The sequence below is a fragment of the Enhydra lutris genome, unplaced genomic scaffold (genome assembly GCF_002288905.1).
Source record: "Enhydra lutris kenyoni isolate GAN:26980312 unplaced genomic scaffold, ASM228890v2 scaffoldscaffold25, whole genome shotgun sequence".
NCBI classification, from domain to species: Eukaryota; Metazoa; Chordata; class Mammalia; order Carnivora; family Mustelidae; genus Enhydra; species Enhydra lutris.
The window spans coordinates 5,231,295-5,251,163 of NW_019154109.1; the positions used below are offsets into that span (position 1 = coordinate 5,231,295).

At 48.7% G+C, this 19,869-nt stretch overlaps 1 protein-coding gene across 2 annotated transcripts in view; it reads left to right on the forward strand.

The window, feature by feature from the left end:
• Window positions 1-14,784, forward strand: part of LOC111151143 (neuron navigator 1) — a 173,910-nt gene extending 159,126 nt beyond the window's left edge. Inside the window, exons 18-31 of one of the 2 annotated variants that reach the window (XM_022508935.1) lie at window positions 1,066-1,196; window positions 4,618-4,814; window positions 5,036-5,228; window positions 5,322-5,490; window positions 5,781-5,878; window positions 6,050-6,145; window positions 6,371-6,530; window positions 6,941-7,176; window positions 8,360-8,514; window positions 8,676-8,747; window positions 9,241-9,437; window positions 9,950-10,068; window positions 12,024-12,221; window positions 14,111-14,784. In XM_022508935.1, the coding sequence (XP_022364643.1) occupies window positions 1,066-1,196; window positions 4,618-4,814; window positions 5,036-5,228; window positions 5,322-5,490; window positions 5,781-5,878; window positions 6,050-6,145; window positions 6,371-6,530; window positions 6,941-7,176; window positions 8,360-8,514; window positions 8,676-8,747; window positions 9,241-9,437; window positions 9,950-10,068; window positions 12,024-12,221; window positions 14,111-14,206 (2,117 nt within the window). In that variant the 3' untranslated portion in view covers window positions 14,207-14,784. The remainder of the gene's footprint in view (window positions 1-1,065; window positions 1,197-4,617; window positions 4,815-5,035; window positions 5,229-5,321; window positions 5,491-5,780; window positions 5,879-6,049; window positions 6,146-6,370; window positions 6,531-6,940; window positions 7,177-8,359; window positions 8,515-8,675; window positions 8,748-9,240; window positions 9,438-9,949; window positions 10,069-12,023; window positions 12,222-14,110) is intronic. The other variant, XM_022508936.1, reaches the window with a different exon arrangement.
• Window positions 14,785-19,869: the final 5,085 nt, after the last annotated feature.

Consider the following 19,869-nt stretch of genomic DNA (forward strand, 5'->3'; position numbering starts at 1 on the left):
CCAGCTCCCTGCTCAGTGGAGAGCCTGTTTCTCCCTCTCCCCTCTGCCTGCCTCTCTGCCTACTTGTGCTCTTTCCCAATCTCTCTGTCAAATAAATAAATAAAATCTTTTTTTAAAAATCTGATTATAGTCTGCCTTTGCTCCAGAATCTTACTGCTCCTGCTCATTACCTACGGCACAAACGCAGATTTCCTTTAAAAGGCTTTCAGGGCTCTCCTGATCTGGCTTGAGCCTACCCTCCACTCTCACCCTCACCTCTTGGGGTATGCTCCTTATACTTCTCCCATTCCAGTCTGCCCGAAGTTCCCCAAAGCAGAGCCAGAGCCCTGCACAGGGCCTTTGCATGTACTTTTCCTTTAGCCCAGATCGTCCTATCTGTTCTTTCAAGACTGAAACATCTCCTCCCTGGTTAATTCTTTCCTTCCCTATGCTGGAAAACTGGATCATCTTTTGTGCCATTCCAAACCTTCTCAGGGTGCTTAAAAGATGTTCGACCTGTCAGATGAGACAACAAAAGCTCATTCAGGTTAAATGCAGGACACATGGCTAGTTATACTTGGCCTTAGAGTACCAGGCACCCAAGTGTTGCTGGGGAAAATAATGAAAATGGTAGCTTGAGGGGTGCCTGGCTGGCTCAGTTGGTGGAGTGTGCAGCTCGTGATCTAGGGGGTGATGAGTCCCACACTGGGGGTAGAGTTTACTTTAAAAAATAAATGATAGGTTGATGTCTCCATCAAAGTATTCAGAGTCAGCTCTCATTAAGCCCTTCTCAGACCTATTCAGGCTGAGTTCATTAGTTTGTATACTGCTGTTTATCCTATTAGACTGGAAGCTTCTTGAGAACAGCAGTCATTTCTTATTTTTTTACTGTTACCATTTTTTTAATGTTGAAACGTGATTGGCCCTCAATAAATGTTGAAAGAATGATCCAGAAAATGAATAATGTGGACAGAGGAGGAGTTGGTGCCCTTCTGCTCCGCCTTCTGCAGCTATGCTGGCCCTAAGTCCCACGTCTTCTTCAAATCTACCCTGTGTGTGTTCTTCCCACTTGTACTTGGCCCCTAGAACTCCGGATCAAGAGACAGAATTCTTCGGACAGCATCTCGAGCCTCAACAGCATCACCAGCCATTCCAGCATCGGAAGCAGCAAGGATGCTGATGCAAAAAAGAAGAAAAAAAAGAGCTGGGTAGGTAAAGTTTGGGGGGCAGGAACTATGTAGAACCATGGTGGGTCACCTCCACTTCAGCATAGGGACCAGCTCCTTCGAGAATTAACCAAGATAGGGTGCCTTGGGATGAATACAAAGCCCCAGGCATCAGCTCAGAGCAAGTTCTGCTAAACTCACCTGTTACCCCATCCTGCCCCACCTGTACTGAGGCCGGCCCTCCAACCCTGTGCACACCCGCTTTCCTTGGGCTCCCCATGCCTTAGATTAGGTCAAGTGTATTTGGCAACAGAAGGAATATCCAGAAGGGAACGTCCTATCAAGCCCCTTGCCCACCCCTCCCCATTCTCTTTCTTTTTCTGAACAAAGCCGTTCATTCTAGATGCTCCTGCAGGCCGTTTCTTGGAATTTTTTGAGAGGTATTTGTGGAACTTTCCATATGACTTCAGAAGGAACCATTATATTACCGTTGACTAGTCCAAAGAGAGTACCTCCCCCTTCCCAATCCCCTCTCCCCCCAACAGCTGGCTCCCGATGGCCTGAAACTGACTTTGGATGACCTTTTCTGAAGTTCTGTAGACAGATCTAAAACACTTTTAGCCTCTGTACTGCCTGTGGTAACGAGAGGATCCCAAAATGGAGACTTCTTGCTACTATGTCCCCTTTTCAATAAGACTGGCCCCCAAACCTTTGTATAGCCCAGATGGGTCCCAGCTATATGAAATGAGTGATTAAGTGTTGCTTCTTTTTTTTTCCCTTCAAAATGCTGACTTCAAATCCCTATTTTTTTCCAGGTCTATGAGGTAAGAGACCCAGTTCCTCTCTCCTTGTTTTCTCTTTCCTTTTGCCATACCTTCCCCATTTCCAGAGCAACCCCCTCCCCCTGAAGAAAGAGTGGCCACTCATAAAACTAACCGTAACAACCACCCCAGAGTTCCTAACTCACTCCACTGCATGGTCCATCCGCGGCTGCCTCCACATGAGGACAGAGGAGTGGTCTGGTTGGGGACCAAATGGAAAAGTTAAACAAAATTCTGATCTATTCCCTCCTGTCTTCCCCTTGTTACGAAATCAGCCTGTTGTAAAAGCAGTCACTTGGAGTTCCTCCTGTCCAGAAAATGAGCTTTCTGATTTTTTTTGTTGTTGTTCCTTCAAACCCTAGAATCCCCAAATGGAAGAGAATCATAGGACGAACAGTATTTTGACCACAGTCCCCAGAGACCAGTGCAGTTAGGGTCTCGCCGGAAGATTTAGCTCTCTAGGGAGACGAACCAGAAATAGAAGAGGCTATTATCCAATCCAGGACACCCTCAAACCACCCAAAAACCCGAAGCCCTCTGAGCCTCCATGGAGTTTCCAAAGACATTTCAGGGATTAGAGTAGAGTCTCAGACAAGCAGAAAGTGAACCCCGAGTTTCCATTACAGACCAGACATCTGAGGTCCACTAACCTAGCCCAGCATTGCTCCAGGTGTTATGAAGGATGTGAAAAGTGGAGTCTGTAATCGGAACCATCCAGAAGCCTGCAGAATTGCTGGGGAGACAAAAACCAATATGGTACCTGTGAGACTGCTGACAATCCAGAGGTGCCAAAATGCTTAATTCAGCCAATGAGCGCTAGAGGAGCTCGTAGATGAAACTAATTACAGGAGGCCGGGGAGACCCCACAAGGGAGAGGAAAGCTAAACTGAGACGGGACTGTGCTAGGAGAGTGTGCAGAGATGCTCTCTGCAGGGACAAAGTCAGTGTAGCTGGAGCTCTAAGGAGAGCGGTCGCAGATAGGAAGGGCCTGTAATGCCAGGGTAATTATTTAAAATTGATTCTTTAGGTTGGCCTTTCTCAGCATGTGTTGGGTACAAGGCCACGCATGGCGATGCTCCTTAAAACAGGGATGCCATCATCAAATCTGAGAAGCCCTGCATTTCTACAGTGCACAGCCACGTAGGAACGTTCTGAAATGCCCCTCAGTGGAGTCTGTTTCATCTTGCTTGATTCACTGTTTCCCGAACTCAGGGAATCCTTCACCACATAACACCAGTGAACATCTGCAAACAGCTGTGCCTTGGGAACCCGGAACAACACAGAGAACACTGCTGTCTCTCCCTCAGCGTCTTTGTGATCTTACAGGATGTGTGCTTGGGGCAGATTGTGGTCATAGGATCTCTTGCTGTGCGCGCACACACGCATGCACACGCATGCACACGCACACACACTCTCTTTCTCTGTCTGTCTCATATACACCCACCTTCCGTGAGGCAGCAGTGCAGAGAAGACCACTGGGTTGAAAATTAGGAAGCATGAGTTCTAGTCCCAGGCCTGGACTGGAACTCTACAATTTTCAGCAAGTCAACTTTTCACCTTCCATGATACTCTATCCCCTGCACACACACACTAGCTAACTGCACCCATACCCTCTTTCTCCTGTCCCCATCGCAGCCAGATTGGTCCTCCTTTATGTCCTGCCTAGTAGACACCCCAACACACACCACCATCAGCTCTCCTCACTTACCTAACAGCCTTCCTGTGTTCCAGAAGAGACACTTGGAAAGAGTACCCTCCAGTTTTCCTTTCTTTTCTCTCACCATCCCAAAGATCTGGATTGCTTTTGTCCCCTCCAGCCTTCGACCCCTCCTTTACTCTCTGTCTCTGGCTGCCGTTCCATATCTGTGTCCCTGTGTGTGTGTGCATGCTATATGGATGCATGAGAACGGGCGGGCCAGGACCTTGGTTGCATCTCTAGCTCACAGCCCTAACACCCGAGCTCATTACCACAGGTCAAACAACCTACGGTCGCATTATAGCCTCCCAAGTATTCTGAGGAGATGCTGGGAAATAGTCCTTATTCTAGAACATGTGAGTGGGAACAGGAGAAAGCACTTGTGTCTGATTATTTTCACCATTCTGGGATGTGCTGAGCATAAGAGACACTAAAAAAAAAAACTTGATACCAGTCCCTTCCGTTGATTTCCACAGACTCATCTTGCCAGTTTCTGGTTAGTAGGTAAATGGGCAAATGGATTCTGATCGGATGAGCCATGGTCGGGGTGGGTCCTGAGACCCAAAGTGAGCAAGGCTCTAGACTGAGCAGTCATTGGTCTGCTGGAGAAGGTGGGATTGGATCATTGAGAGATTGGCCACCCTGTGACCTCTGTGGGCTTCTCTCTGCCCCCTCAGGGGCATAGTTCCCTCCGTGGGAGAGAGCAGACCCAAAAAGTTCCCGTAGACTACAGCAACGGCTAGCCAGAACAGCTCACCTTCTCTCAGCCCTAATTTCTAGGCAACTCTTCTGTCCATATTCCATGAATCGAGTGAAGCCTTAAGAAGGAGGCTTAATGACAGCAAGCAGATACCCTGCCCGTATACCTCTCCGTCTCAGAAGTCCCAAACCAGTGCTCCCCCAGTCCCCAGAGCAGAGCCCTGACGTCTCTCCACTTGAATCTGCTTTTTTCTAGCTTCGAAGTTCCTTCAACAAAGCCTTCAGCATAAAAAAGGGACCCAAGTCCGCTTCCTCCTACTCTGACATTGAGGAGATCGCCACCCCAGACTCCTCCGCCCCATCGTCCCCTAAACTACAGCATGGCTCCACGGAGACCGCATCGCCCTCCATCAAGTCCTCCAACTCCTCCTCTGTGGGCGTAGATGTCACCGAGTAAGTGCTGTCTGCCGGCCACCCAACCTGGGACGCCACTGGCTGGGGGTGGCAGTTTGGCTCTGGATGAACAACACCACGCTATAGGTCTCTCCTGGGGCCTCTGAGACCTTCCCTCCCACCACTGATTATCTTTGAGACTAGAGACCAAGGGTCTTCGTGTGCCCCCGTAACTCTAGAGCTGCCCCACGCGGCCTGGCTTCACTCTCACTTTCTCCCAGGGCCCCCGCTCACCCGGGCCCCCACACTAGGCTGTTCCATGGCAACGAGGAGGAGGAGCCGGAGAAGAAGGAGGTGTCAGAACTGCGTTCCGAGCTGTGGGAGAAGGAGATGAAGCTTACAGACATCCGCTTGGAAGCCCTCAACTCCGCCCACCAGCTGGACCAGCTTCGGGAGACGATGCACAATATGCAGGTGCGTATCTGGGCGGAGAGCTGAGCAGAGGGAAGACCGAGCCCTGGGATTCGTCCAACTCTGCGGTCCCGCCCCCGTCTGTTCTCGCTGCAGCTGGAGGTGGACCTGCTGAAAGCCGAGAACGACCGGCTGAAGGTCGCCCCAGGCCCCTCCTCAGGCTCCACTCCAGGGCAGGTCCCCGGATCTTCTGCGTTAGCCTCCCCTCGCCGCTCCCTGGGCCTTGCCCTCACCCATTCCTCCAGCCCAAGTCTCACCGACACAGGTACCTGTTTGGGAGAAAAATAAGGGTGGCAGGAGGAAGAGGGTTTGGGTCCCTGGTACACCACTCTGCTCGCTCAGGGGACACCCTTCTCGGGTCACGGAGGTTAACAGTGGCTAAACCAAGTGCACCCCCCATGTCACAATACACAGCATTGTTCTAATGGCTTTTTTGGTTTTGGAGTTTCAGTTTCATCTTGGTAGTCAATAGTCATTTGGAAGAGATGGTGACTGGAAGGTTCAGGAAAGCCTATGGGTGCCCTTAAAGCCAATAGTTGTTTTCATTGCCGACAGACCTGTCACCCATGGATGGCATCAGCACCTGTGGTCCAAAGGAGGAAGTGACCCTTCGGGTGGTGGTACGGATGCCGCCCCAGCACATCATCAAAGGGGTAAGGAACTTCCGGGAGCCTCGCAACACTATTATTTTTATCCAAGAACATCTGGGCTCTGAACAGCCCCAAAACCAGAATATCCCACCACTAAGGCTTTTTAGGACCAACACCCCTTTCTTGGAGGAACCTCACTGAGGCTCACACACTTCTTTCTGCCTGGCCATGTAGGACTTGAAACAGCAGGAATTCTTCCTGGGCTGTAGCAAGGTCAGTGGAAAAGTGGACTGGAAGATGCTAGACGAAGCTGTTTTCCAAGTGTTCAAGGTAAAGGGATACATGTACCTCCCAAAGGTTGTTCATCCTTTCATGGGATATGGAGCCGTCCAGGCATTGGGATCTTGGGGATCTTTGATGCTTCCTAGAGAAATGCTAAGTAGGAAAAACATAGTTTTTCCATCGATTTCTCTTTCCTCTGAAATCTGTGGCTTGTACCTCTGGGTTTGCATCACCTTGGTGTTCCTCTCTATCCTTTCCCTTCTTTTCTTTCAGGACTACATTTCTAAGATGGACCCAGCCTCCACCCTGGGACTGAGCACCGAGTCCATCCATGGCTACAGCATCAGCCACGTGAAGCGGGTGTTGGACGCGGAACCTCCAGACATGCCTCCCTGCCGCCGAGGTGTCAACAACATATCGGTCTCCCTCAAAGGTCAGTCTTTGTCTCTTGGGGTGCAGCGGTATGGGATGAGGGAGGGAGAGGCACAACACACAGTCCATCACCCATTCATTCAACAAGGGCTTACTCAGAAGCTATGCTGTGCAGCTCACTGTACTTAAGTAAGGTGAGATGTACAAAGATGAGTAAGACCCAGTCCTAACTTCTGTTCCCAGGGCCATTTCATTGCCAGGGAAATTTCTAGAAAGCCTGGGTTTCTCACTCCACCCACACACCTGTAACTCCAAACGCATCCCTAAAAATAAGATCTATGTTTTCAAAACTAGGAGTTAGAGGATTCCTATGGAACCACGGGGCACGTGGCCCTAGTTCTTCCAGTGGGCACCTAGGGCCATGCTCGGGGCCCCGGTCATGGCTCATGCTCTCTGGGGCTGGGGGTTCAGGTCTGAAGGAGAAGTGCGTCGACAGCCTGGTGTTCGAGACACTGGTCCCCAAGCCGATGATGCAGCACTACATAAGCCTTCTGCTCAAGCACCGGCGCCTCGTCCTCTCGGGCCCCAGCGGCACGGGCAAGACCTACCTGACCAACCGGCTGGCTGAGTACTTGGTGGAGCGCTCCGGCCGCGAGGTCACCGAGGGCATCGTCAGCACCTTCAACATGCACCAGCAGTCTTGCAAGGTGGCTGCCTCCTGACACCCCCACCAGCCCTGGCTCAGGCCTCAGCTCCCCCAAGGCCTTCCCCAGGCCCCTCTCCGCCCCTTCTGTTCCCTTTCCTCCCCTCCCCATTGCATTTCCCTTTTCCAGTCCCTCCGCTGCCTCCAGATTCTTTCCAGACTTTTCCTTCTTTCTCCACACTTCCCCTTGCCTCTGCTATATGCCTTTCCCTTATCCTGATCATTGACTGAACGACATTCTCGTTTCCAGCTCGCTTTCTGCCGACCCTGAAAATCCCGTCCCTTTGTTCACTTCTTCCCTCTACCTTTCTTTTCAGTATTACTCTGACTTTGGGCTTTCGGAGGAGAAGAACTCAGAATTATATGTGACACATTCTTTTTTTTTTTTTTTTTAAGATTTTATTTATTTATTCAACAGACAGAGATCACAACTAGGCAGAGAAGCAGGCAGAGAGAGAGGGAGAAGCAGGCTCCCCACTGAGCAGAGAGCCCGATGCCGGGGATCGATCCCAGGACCCTGGGATCATGACCAGGTGAAGGCAGAGGCTTTGACCCACTGAGCCACCCAGGCGCCCCACATGTGACACATTCTGCTGTCCCCTGCCAAATCTGGATGTTTCTTGAGCACACCCTGGCACCCTGGGGTTGCCCCAGTAGAGGGAGGCTTACCCGTTGGAGTGGTTCATGGTACCAGCCCAGTGAAAATCCCTTTAAGAAATAGGATATGGTCCCCATCCTTCAGGGATTTAGGAGTCGCTGCTTAAGACCGTTCCCTTAGGGTGCCTGGGTCGGTTAAGCATCTGCCTTTGGCTCAGGTCATGATCCCAGGGTCCTGAGATCAAGCCCCGAATTGGGCTTCCTGCTCAGTGGGGAGTTTGCTTCTGCCTCTCCCTCTGGCTTATACTCTCTCTCACTCTCTCTCTGTCTCTCTCAAATAAATATATAAAATCTTTAAAAAACAAACAAACAAACAAACAAGAAACAGTTGCCTTAGAGCCTTTGGGATCACTATTTATCAGTCCACAGTAGTCTGGTTCTAAAGTCAAATGTTCAGACGCATTGAACAGGAACCAAAGCCTCCAGGAGAATCTGGAACTAGCATACCTTCCCCACAACCCTTCCTCCCAAGTGCTGGTCCAAGTGCTCCCTGCTCCTGAGTGCTGACCCACTTCCTTCTTTTGTTTCAGGATCTGCAACTGTATCTCTCCAACCTGGCCAACCAGATAGACCGGGAAACAGGAATCGGGGACGTCCCGCTGGTGATCCTGCTGGATGACCTGAGTGAAGCGGGTTCCATCAGTGAGCTGGTCAATGGGGCCCTCACCTGCAAGTACCACAAATGGTGAGCCAGGGTGAGCCGGGGTCAGGACCCGCTCCCCAGAGTGGGGAGAAGGAGAGCCCAGTGCAGTCCAACCCATGAGCTTTCCACGGGGCGTACTGGGCGTACGTAGCGGAAAGCAAAGGTAAAGTCTAAGTAAACCTTTTTCCTCCTTCTTCCCACAGTCCTTATATCATAGGTACCACCAATCAGCCTGTAAAAATGACACCTAATCACGGCTTACACTTGAGCTTCAGGTAAGAACGGGGACCATGGGTAAACCTTCCAACCCTATCCAGGGTTCTGTAAACTAGTTAAATCCCAGGATCCAGCCAGAGGGGCAGTAGACAGCAGCAGGAAGGGGAACTAGGCAGGGCCTCTGGGCTGGGAAGAGAGAGCAGGGATATGTGCCATGTCAGTTACAAGGGTGGGAGAGAACCTTCGAGAAGAAAAAAGAACTACAAAACTAGGAGAGCTGCAGCTTGGATGCTGTTACTCACGTTCTCTGCCCACAACCCCCCGCTCCGCCATCTGGGTCAGTGCGGTCAGATGGCTATCTGAGGAGGGTCCCTAGTTTGAGAATCAGCTCTGCCTGCCCAGGGCTGCTGCCCTGACTTCCGTCAGCTCCACTGTTACTTGAGAAGAAGCCCGGTAGGCATTAGCGGGAGGCAGGCAGGAGGAGGGACGGACTGGTGGGGAATGGACGCCGACAGTGGCCACCCTGACCCCTCTCCCCACTCCTGGCTGCAGGATGCTGACCTTCTCCAACAACGTGGAGCCAGCCAATGGCTTCCTGGTTCGTTACCTGAGGAGGAAGCTGGTGGAATCGGACAGCGACATCAATGCCAACAAGGAAGAACTGCTTCGGGTGCTCGACTGGGTGCCCAAGCTGTGGTACCATCTCCACACCTTCCTTGAGAAGCACAGCACCTCAGACTTCCTCATCGGTACTGGGGTGCAACTTCCCCTTTGGGGTCAGAAGGTGGCTTTCCTCTCCTCCATTCCCACCCAGTGGGATGTTCCCATTTCTTTCTGGAGTCTTCAGCATGGAAAGGAGTGGCAGGCCCCATGGCTTCAGACCCAGGGCTGCTTAATTATGTACCAAGCATTCCCCTCACAGTGAGCACCATGATTTGGGCAAATCTCTTCAAAGAGCAGAAAGCTAACCCCGCGCCCTCATTTTTCCCACAATTAATGGGGAAAGGAAAGGAAAGTATTGAGGGAATTGGAAAACTTCCCCTCACTCCCTCACAAGTCACGTCCACCTTGTGAAGAAGCATTGTTGATGAGACTGGCAGCAGGTGGCCACTCCCACTGGTCCCAGGACAGCCCCACTCTAAATTTCCTTTCCTCCTTGGGTTATCAGACCCCTCTGCCTGGTATTAAGGAATAAAAGAGACAAATGACTGGGGAGAGCTGGGTGCTCAGCCATCTTACTGGCCCCATCCTTTCCCCATAGGCCCTTGCTTCTTTCTGTCCTGCCCCATTGGCATTGAGGATTTCCGGACCTGGTTCATTGACCTGTGGAACAATTCTATCATTCCCTACCTACAGGAAGGAGCAAAGGACGGGATCAAGGTGAGCCCTACCCTCTGATTCCACTTAGTCCCCAAGGTTAGCCTGTCCCACTTAACAAAGCAGAAACATCTCTTCCCTGTTAGACATGAGGCTACTAAGGGTTGTCAGGGTCTTTTGCTAAGAAGTCGAGTAAGGCCCAGTGTCCAGCCACCATTCAGCGAATGGCTACAGGATCACGGTCTCTAGGGCCTGTCTCCAGTCCTGGGCCTTCTGGTTCTATGCCAAACACAGTCCTCTCTCTTAAGAATCAGAGCCGATAGAGAAATCATCGAGCTAAAAATGAAGTAAAACCCTATTACAGCCTTAGCTAATTACTAACTACTACTAAAAATGTTACTTTGACCAAGTTACATAATCTTTTTTTAATAGCCTTATATATAAGAAGGGAGATAATAAAATGTGCTCTGCCTGAATCAGTGGGTTGTTTTGAAGACATGATATACGTGAAAAGATTTTTAGAAGCTAGAATAAGAACTTATGCAAAAGAAAGATGTCATTTTATTAAAGCCTCCCTAGTTGTTTTTTTTTTTTAACCTGTGAATTAGGGCATAACGTTCACTAGTGTCCATTCCAGCACTAGTGGACTACAGTGCAGTGGCTGGACCCTATCGGCCATGTATTTTCCATAAAAGTAATTTGTCATTGCCGCAGATATCCTGTGATGATGGGATAAGTTTCTAGAGATGCTATCAGAGGAGTGCCCTAAATCATTATTTCATTTAATTTTGATTATATTTATTTATTTATTTGAGAGAGAAAGAGCATAAGCAGGGGGAGGGGCAGAGGGACAAGCACACTCCCTGCTGAGTGGGGAGCCCAGCCCAGGCCTGATCCAGTCCTAATACCCTGAGATCATGACCTGAGCCAAAATCAGACACCTAACCAGCTGAGCCACCCAGGTGCCCCAAAGTTTGCATTCTTATTAACAGTTTTCCAACTTCAAAGTGTTTTTACACAGAGAACATCTGTTTTCAATGAGTCAAAATTCTTTTAAAAGACAGGATTACTGGGGTGCCCTGCTGGCTCAGTTGGTAGAGTGTGCAGCTCTTGATCTTGGAGTCATGAGTTCAAGCCCCACGCTGGGCATGGAGCCTACTTAAAAAGAAAAAAGAAAAAAAGTTAAAAAAAAAAAGATATGATTACTAAAGTGAAAGAATTTCCTACTAAAATTATGGGGATGTAAGACGAGTACATATTAAGTGTTTTTTACTGTTTTTGTTTTTGTTTTTTTTTTTTTGTTTTGGGGGTTGTTTTTGTTTTTAGAGAGAGGGGAGTGGTGGGAAGGGGCGGAAGGAGAGCGAGAATCTTTTTTTTTTTTTTTCTTTTTTTTCCGGTTCTCTGCATCCTTTCAGAGATGCACGTTTATTGTTCACTTTTGAACACATGCGTTGCAGAGGGGGGCAGGTCCAGCCTGGGCGCCTGCTCCCCGGTGCAGCATTTCTGGGTTCCTGGCGTTGGCCAAGGGGAGACCAGCTCTTCCTTCCGCACTGAGTAGGGGGAGGCTCCCTGAGTAAAGGCATTTCCTTAAGTGGGACGCATAGAGGTCTCAGCAGCAGTCCTGGGGCCTGGGGAGGCGCTGTGTCCGGAGAGCAAGAATCTTAAGCAGGCTCTACACCCAGTACAGAGCCCAACATAGGGCTCGATCTCACAACCCTGAGATCATTACCTGAGCCAAAATCAAGAGTCTGACACTTAACCCATCGAGCTACCCAGGCACCCCATGTACATGTTAAGTTTTTCACACGGCCTGCCAAGTTGTCCTCCAGAATAGTTTTACCTGTTTATACCAACTTACTTCTTTTGTGGGGAAACTCAAAGGAGTTGAGTCCCAACTCATGGGGGTGAGTCTCAAGGCTTTCCATTGGAGGAAATGCATATGGCCATCAGGAGACACTATGAGCAAGTCTCTATCTGTGGATCCCTCTGCCAATAACCACATTTCCCCTTCTATCCAGGTCCACGGACAGAAAGCCGCTTGGGAGGACCCAGTAGAGTGGGTCCGGGACACTCTTCCCTGGCCATCAGCCCAACAAGACCAATCGAAGCTGTACCACCTGCCCCCTCCCACCGTGGGCCCTCATAGCATTGCCTCACCTCCTGAGGATAGGACTGTCAAAGACAGTACCCCAAGTTCTCTGGACTCAGACCCTCTGGTGAGTAGAAGCCATTCTAACGTGAAAGTAAGAGTATTATGGAACTGAACTTTTTTCCTTAAGATTTTATTTATTTATTTGAGAGAGCATGTGCATGTGTATACATGAGCTGGGGAAGGAGCAGAGGGAGAGGGACAAGTAGGCTCTGCAGTGCGCACAGAGCCCACTGCAGAGCTCGATCCCACGATCCCGAGATAATCACCTGAGCCAAAATCAAGAGTCAGTTGCTCAACCGACTGAGCCACCCAGGTGCCCCTGGAATTGAACTTTTCATGCATACCCTGATGGAGGCTTGAGGGTTTCAGCAAGGCTAGGACTAGAATGAGGTCAGCGAGGAGCTCAGCCATCAGAATCTTGGGTTATGAAGCTCATAGGCCTACAGCCTAGCCTAAGCTAAATAATAATGCTTGCTAGCCAGATGCAAGCTCGTAGAGATCCACGTCTCAGGCAGATCCCAGTTAGGATGATTAACCAAAAAAGAGAGCAGTGGGACACATATACACTCTGTCGCTACCTCTCCCCATACATTGGTATTATCCTGAGGATTGCTTCGGTTCAGTGGATTTCACGAACCACTGTGAAAAGTAGTCTGAGATAAGGGACCAGCTGGGCGCAAATATTTGCAAGGCTTGTAACCAAAAGAGGATTGGTACCTAGAATATATAAGACTTCCCATAAAATTTCCAACTGGAAGAATGGACAAAGGATATGGATAGGCATTTGACTAGAGGAAGGCAAATAACCAATAAAAATATAAAAAGAGGGGCCCCTGGGTGGCTCAGTGGGTTAAACCTCTGCCTTTGGCTCAGGTCATGATCTGAGAAGGTCCTGAGATTGAGCCCCGCAGAGAGCCTGCTTCCCCTTCTCTCTCTGCCTGCTTCTCTGCCTACTTGTGATCTCTGTCAAATAAATAAATAAAATCTCTAAATATATATATATATATATATATATATAAAAAGATCCTTAACTTCCCTAATAATCATGGAAATGCAACACCAAAACAAGGAGAAAACCGTTTCACATTGGCAGAAATAGTGTGTCTGGAAGCACAGACTTCACACTCGGCTGATGGGAGTGTTTGTTAGCAAAGCCCTTTTGAAAGAGAACTTGGCAGTTTGTGTTAAAATGTAACGTGCCCCACTCCTGTGACCTTGCAGTTTGACGTGGCAAGTAAGAAATTCTTCTACTTCAGTCATAATACATTTTAAATTTTGACTTTGTTAAAAACAGGTGTTACCTGTGTAAAAAAAAAAAAAAAAGCCATTAAAATGGAAGACTGTTAACAGGCATGTAAATATAGAAGGGTGAAGAGCGGATTCGGGAGAGAACCAGCCAGGTGTACGTAGCTGAAATGGAGGGTGATAGTCTTGAAGAAGCATGGGAGCGGGAGAGAGGTAAAGAGTGCAGGAGGAAGGAGGTGAATGCACCATAGTGTTTAGACCTGACACGAAGCACTAGGCTGTGTGTTGGGGGCGCAGGACTGGCTCGTGAGAACACTGAGTCTGTTTGGTTATGATCTATTTGGAAGAAGTTGACACACATGGGTGTTCTTACGGCCGCTTCGCACATCCCTCCCGGTATTAACCGGTATGTCCAGGCCTTCTGTCTTCTCCTGCGTGTGAACGACTTGGAGGCAGAGGCTGCCTTGTTTGGACATCGTATAGACGAGACACTCTCCAGCAGCACGTGCCCATGCTTACAGACAGGGTTGAAGTAACCCTTGTTGCCTTTTCTTGAGCCAGTGAGCCACCTGTAAACCCTCTGGGCCCTTCATCACTTCCAAACGAGAACCTTCCAGACCCATGATCTAGATGGCTTTATGTTTCCCTTTTGTGGGCAAGGACCCTGAGTCCCGACTCTCACGAATCCATCCTTTTGCCCCTCTTTAGATGGCCATGCTGCTGAAACTTCAAGAAGCTGCCAGTTACATTGAGTCTCCAGATCGAGAAACCATCCTGGACCCAAACCTCCAGGCCACGCTTTGAGGGTCTAGCGTCACTGTCACCCCAGACAGCAGAATGCTGGCATCAGCGACGTTCTCTCCTCCTCTCCCCTCTCTTCTTCCAGAGCACTGGTTCTCCGGCCCAAGAGAACAGGAGGGGGAGGAGGAGGAAAGGAAGAGGGCAGGTTCTTGGTGCTGCACCTTGATTGAGAACTTCCTAGTAAGGACTGGTGGGGTGGAGCTTGGAAACTTGTGTCCCCTAGATACATTTACTGGCCTCCTCTCATGACTTTGGGGAAAAGATGATTCTGGGTCTTTTTTCCTTGATTTCGTGTCTCAATTACAGACTCCTAGGCTTTCTGGGGAGGGGTTCAGAAGACATCAGAAAATCCTGCAGCAGTTCCTAACTGATTCTCATGAACAGCTCTGGGAGAGACAGCCCTGTGTGGGGACATCTAAGGGAGGCGGAAGCTCCCCAGAATTTCTCACAGACCCTTCCGAGTTCCGTCACCACTGCCAATAACTCTTCCCCCAGAGATCTGGCTGGAGCCCAGAAAAAGCAGCATGGGGTTTAAAAAATGTTTAAATCAATCTGTAAAAGGTATTTAAAAAAAAAAAGAAAGAAAGAAAAAGAAAAGATGACGCTGGAGAGAGGAAGCAGTTGCCAAGGTAGAGAGCATGCTACCCATCCCTGGATGATGTAGGGGACCACGACCAGATGGCTGCCTATCTTGGAAGTCACCAAACCACAACAATAGCATTCCAGCCTTCAGAGAAAGACTGCTAGCTCTGTCTTATACCCTCTAATTTAACATGCATGAGAGTCAATAAACCCTACTTTCTTTTTTATTTTTGCTTTTTGTTTTGTTTCTTTTTCCCCCTCCCACCTGCCTATTTATTTTCCTTTTCCTTTTCTTTCTTTCTTTCTTTCTTTTTTTCCCCCATTTCCTCTCATGTCCACAAAATGCTTAGGTTGCTTTTACTGGGGCTAGTTTGGCTTTTCCAAGTGGGTTTTCTTCGGAGAATCTGATGCCATCTAATTGGCACTAGCTAGATGCCTGCCATACCACTATCTTTGGCATCCTTGGGACTTACAGGAGACCAGAAGCATTGATTCAGACAAAAGTTAGTAGAATAACCTTGACTTCGCTATTGAGAGAGTGCACGTTCTGCCTGGGAGCTTAGCTGCCAGCCTCCAGCCTGAGAGTGTATCCCCTCATGCTGATAGAAGATCTACTCTGAGCTCCACACAGGACTGGAGGAAAACCAGGAACCCGGGAATATTCCTTTGTGTTGTGGCCTTTTGGGCCCCTCACTGCGCTATTCTGATGGCGGCCGCTCTGCTGGACTGAATCCAAAATCTGTAACTGGCATTTACTGTTTGTTCTTGACAAGTAAATATTCACTTCTAGGAGACTGGACATCCATAGGAAATACTCAAAATCAGAATGTAAGTTTCAAGGAATTTGATTTGGTGGCAAAGATGTGCCTTCTAAAGGGATCCACCTTCACCAGAAGTTGCCCCGAAGGCCCAGCAGTCTATATGCCTTTACTCAGCAAACACTGAGTACTTACTGTCTACCAGTTGCCAGGTTTAAAAAAAAAAAAAAAAGACAAGACTTGAGCCGTTGTGTTCACAGTCTAGTAGGAAATCTTAATCTCCATTAAGTGCACATCCCCTGCTTATCTAGACCCTCAGGATCATCTAAGAAATGTAGCCAAAACCCAAGGTGCCATCTAGAAAGAAGCCTTTGATTAGATGTCTAATACAAGAGGGGCAGAAGATCTGGGATCCATTAGATGGACCCTGAAGGACTATGGAACCTTGCTTATCTCAAGTGGACACGTCCCTTTCCTGGCATTTCTGGAAGCCACTGTGGGATGAGATCCAGCCTGAACTGCCTGGCGAGGATGAAGTTTCAGGGCTCTGCAGATCAAAGACACAGGGTGAGCCCGGGCCCAAGTGTGCATTCTTCAGGTTCCCATGTAGCACAAGACCTTATCTGAATCTACAGGCGTACTCACCTGGACTGTTCTGTCCCACCCAACCAAGGAGTACATGCATCTGACTCTTCATATCAGAATCTTTCCATTTAGGTCCAACAGATGGTTCAGGTTGCTCCCCAAGAAAGCTTTTGCCTTCGCCTGGTTGCTTTCAGGGATGACAGGGCGCTCTATGCTGGAGACTTTTTACTGCTTTTGCTGCTAAGTCCATGAGCTGTGAAGATCCCCAACCAACTCAGCTGTAAAATATGCAATTCCGTGGTGGGAAGAGGCTGTTTGTTCAAGGATGGTGCTGATATCACTGCCTTAAGGTCTCTGCTGCGCAGAATGAGGAGGCCTCAGAGCTGGGTGTTCTCACGTGGATGGAAGGGAAGACCGGGATGGACCTACTTTGGACCGAGGCCTCTTCTGAACCCTGTCCTTAGCTCCAGTCCCATGGCAAGGCTCAGACTTTCAATGCCATCTTGATCAGGTGGTTGAGCCCTTAACTCACTACTTTCTGGTGCTGCCCAGCCAGTGCCTTCTATCATGGATGTTACTGGCTACTTGAGAAAAAGGAACGAGGGGAACCCCTTCCTCCATTCCAACTGCCTCAGACCTCCAAAGGGATTCTTGGCTCCGTAGAAAACATGGATACCACCATGAATGTTACTTGGATCCTTAGAAGGTTGATTCTGGAGGCCTCTCGTGTTACGAATTTTACTCTCTATTTCTGGGACCCACCACCCTCTACTCTGAGTTGACTGCTGCATTTAGCCCAGGTCTCTAGTTGCTTTCCTCCAAAAAGTGCGTTCCCATCTAATGAGGTGGCACTGCAGCCTCAGCTTTCCCTCTGGAGCCTGGGACCCTGTTTACAGTCGCACACTTGGGCCCCGCATCGTGGGGATGTGTCGTCTCACCAAGGAATCATGCTTACGTGGCAACTGCAGAAGGTTGAGCCTCCTCATGGTGCTATAACCCCTTGGGGTGCTCATCCAGACTTCTCTGAAGCAGAAAACCTGAGCTCCCCCTCACTGCCCTAGAATTAATGGCAAGAGCGAATCCACAGCATTCTCTCCTACCTACGCATCTGCTTCTTAGTTGAGACTACTGGGATCCCTCCAAAAATGAAAACCGGGTCCCGCAGCTAACTTCTCAGCCCCCAGGCACCTTCAGAAGAACCCAGCCTATGTAGGACTGGGATGTGTGCCCTCCCCTTCCTCTCCAGACCCTCAACTCCATTCCTCACCAAAGTGGGCTAGCAGACGACATGGTTCAGTACCCAACATCAACTTCTGGGGAGAGCCATGACTCCAGGAGAAGTCCCTACGCAGACTCCCTCTCATTTCTGGATGAAGACGACCAACACATTTTGTCCAGTGTATGTGTTTCTCAATCCCTGCCTAGGCATTAAAAATAAAATACTAGGTAATTGGAGGCTAATACAGGACTTGATGTCTTTGTGTGTCTCTCCCTCTCTTTCTCTCTCTCTCTCTAAGAGCACTTTGCTGTTGCTGTTTCCCAACTTCTGAGGCTTCAGAATATTTTTTAAAGATCTATGCTTTGTGGCAGCTCTACGGTGCTTATCTCTGTCTTTGTGTGAATCCTTATACCAACATCTTTTTCGTGTAGTCTGACCATTGGGAAGCTAGAGGCTAACAGGAAACAAAGATTTGCTGTCCATGGACAGACCCCACAATGAAGTCCTTATTGATTGGCATGCTAATCTATTCATACTCCTTAAGGATTTCAGAAGAAATGGTGGATTTTTTTTGTTTTTTTTGTTTTTTTTTCTTCATTTCATTTCTGGCTCTTTGGTTTTCCTGGTTTGCAAGACTCCCAATGGACCTAATCTCACCACGTCTCCACTTCTAGCTCTCTGACCATGAGGGTCACACTATTCAGAGGGACATTCCCTTCCAGTCTCAGAGGGAACCCGTTCCTGTAGGTTTCCAAAAGAGTAGGAAGAAAACAACCTGATCTTTCTCCCAAACACCTTACAACATTGCCTGTGAGGACACCCATATACAGAAACCCTGCTTAGAAGGTGAAATTTGCCAGACTGGGTGGGACTTGGTCCTACAAACCAGCATTAGGAGACCTACAGGAGACTCTTAAGGATTCTTGATTGCAGGGTGTTTAGGAAAGGAGGCTGTTCTTGTCCTAATCGCAGGTCTAACACAGGGTTCAAGTGTTAAATTAATCCAGATCACCAAATGTAACTCCTCAGCATACTTTTTTTTTCTTTTTCTTTGACCTTAGCTAAGCTGATGCTAATAAGCAGACTATAAGTCAACCCCACTGATGGGATGAAATGTGTTTTTCCAGAGAGTTTACTAATGGATATACTAATTCAATGCTGGTATACTCTTATGATGAGGAACTACTAGCAAGTTCTGGCTACTAGTGGTTCATGGCTCCACTAGGGAGGCCATAAGTAATAAAATGGTCTTAGGGACACTGGGTTCCCAAAGGCCAACGCCTGAAGATACTGCCCTTTATACTTGAATCAGCTTTATATATTCATGAGTCCTCAACCAACCTGATCAGGGATATATGGGGCCACCAGCTGGGCTCTCCCCATTGCTGAGGATCCATGTGTGTGTGTGGGTGTGTGCTCAGCCCAGTCCTGGAGGCAAGCGCTGCCAGCCAGAGACTGGGAAACTGGAGTAAGCTGGAGGATGAGGACCCTGGTAGAAATATGGAGGCTGCACAGAGAGCATTAGAGTTGAAAATTAAACCTATGTATCCTGGATCCTCCCAGTTTGATGTTCTGGCTATTTTTCTGAATGATTATGTCACGGAGAATTTTCTATTGACAAGAGTGGTCATAGAAGTAAGTGGACATTTGGTCCCTTGATTAAACTCTTTCATTTCTTAGAATACTGTTTTTCAACCTATGTTTCCAGCCAGCAGCAGCAGCAGCAACAACATCTGGGAACTTGTTAAAAATGAAATTCTCAGGCCCCCATCTCAGACCTACTAAATCAGAAACTAGGGAGAGGGCCCAGCCATTTGTGTTTTAACAAACCCTCTTGGTAATTCTGATGCACGCTTCAGTGTGAAAGTCACTTTTTTTTTCTTTTTTTAAGGGAAAGGCAAGTAGCAGAGTCCCCACACTGAGGGGCTTTAGGACTAAAAAATAAGAAGGTCCTAAAAAATAAGAAGGTTACAGTTCGGGGCTTTACATTAATTTCAAAGTTATCTTTCCCATGCTTCCTTATGTTTCTGTTTTTCCTTTTATTTAACACAGAAAGAAAAGGTGCGTGTGCCTTTGGGCAGACGTGAGGGGGGAATGCTGGCATCTCTTCGAGTTGAACACAATCTTTGGAGAACTATCTCCTGCCTCTGAAATTTTTCCTTGGGAAACGAAAGGGCGGTAGCAGAAGAAAGCAGTTGGAGGTCTCTTCCAGACCGCTCTTCTGCTGGATTGCATCTACTCCGAGCATTTTCCTGATTATATAATAGGATGAGAAAAGTCAGAAAATCTCATTTGTATTTCCATGGCAACTTGTGCTCTTAGCAACATCCCCCCTCCTGTAGTTGAGTTCTAAAGGGCACTGCTGGGTCTGAGAAACCTGGCCAGAACCTCCTTCCCCAAGGCTGCTGGGGGACTCCGGTACCCCCAAGAAGGCCCCATCTCTGTGCTCTGCTCGGCTCACAGGAGGGACTGAAGCACAAGAAAGATGCAGAACAGGGGCAGCTAAACCCCTGGGCTCATCC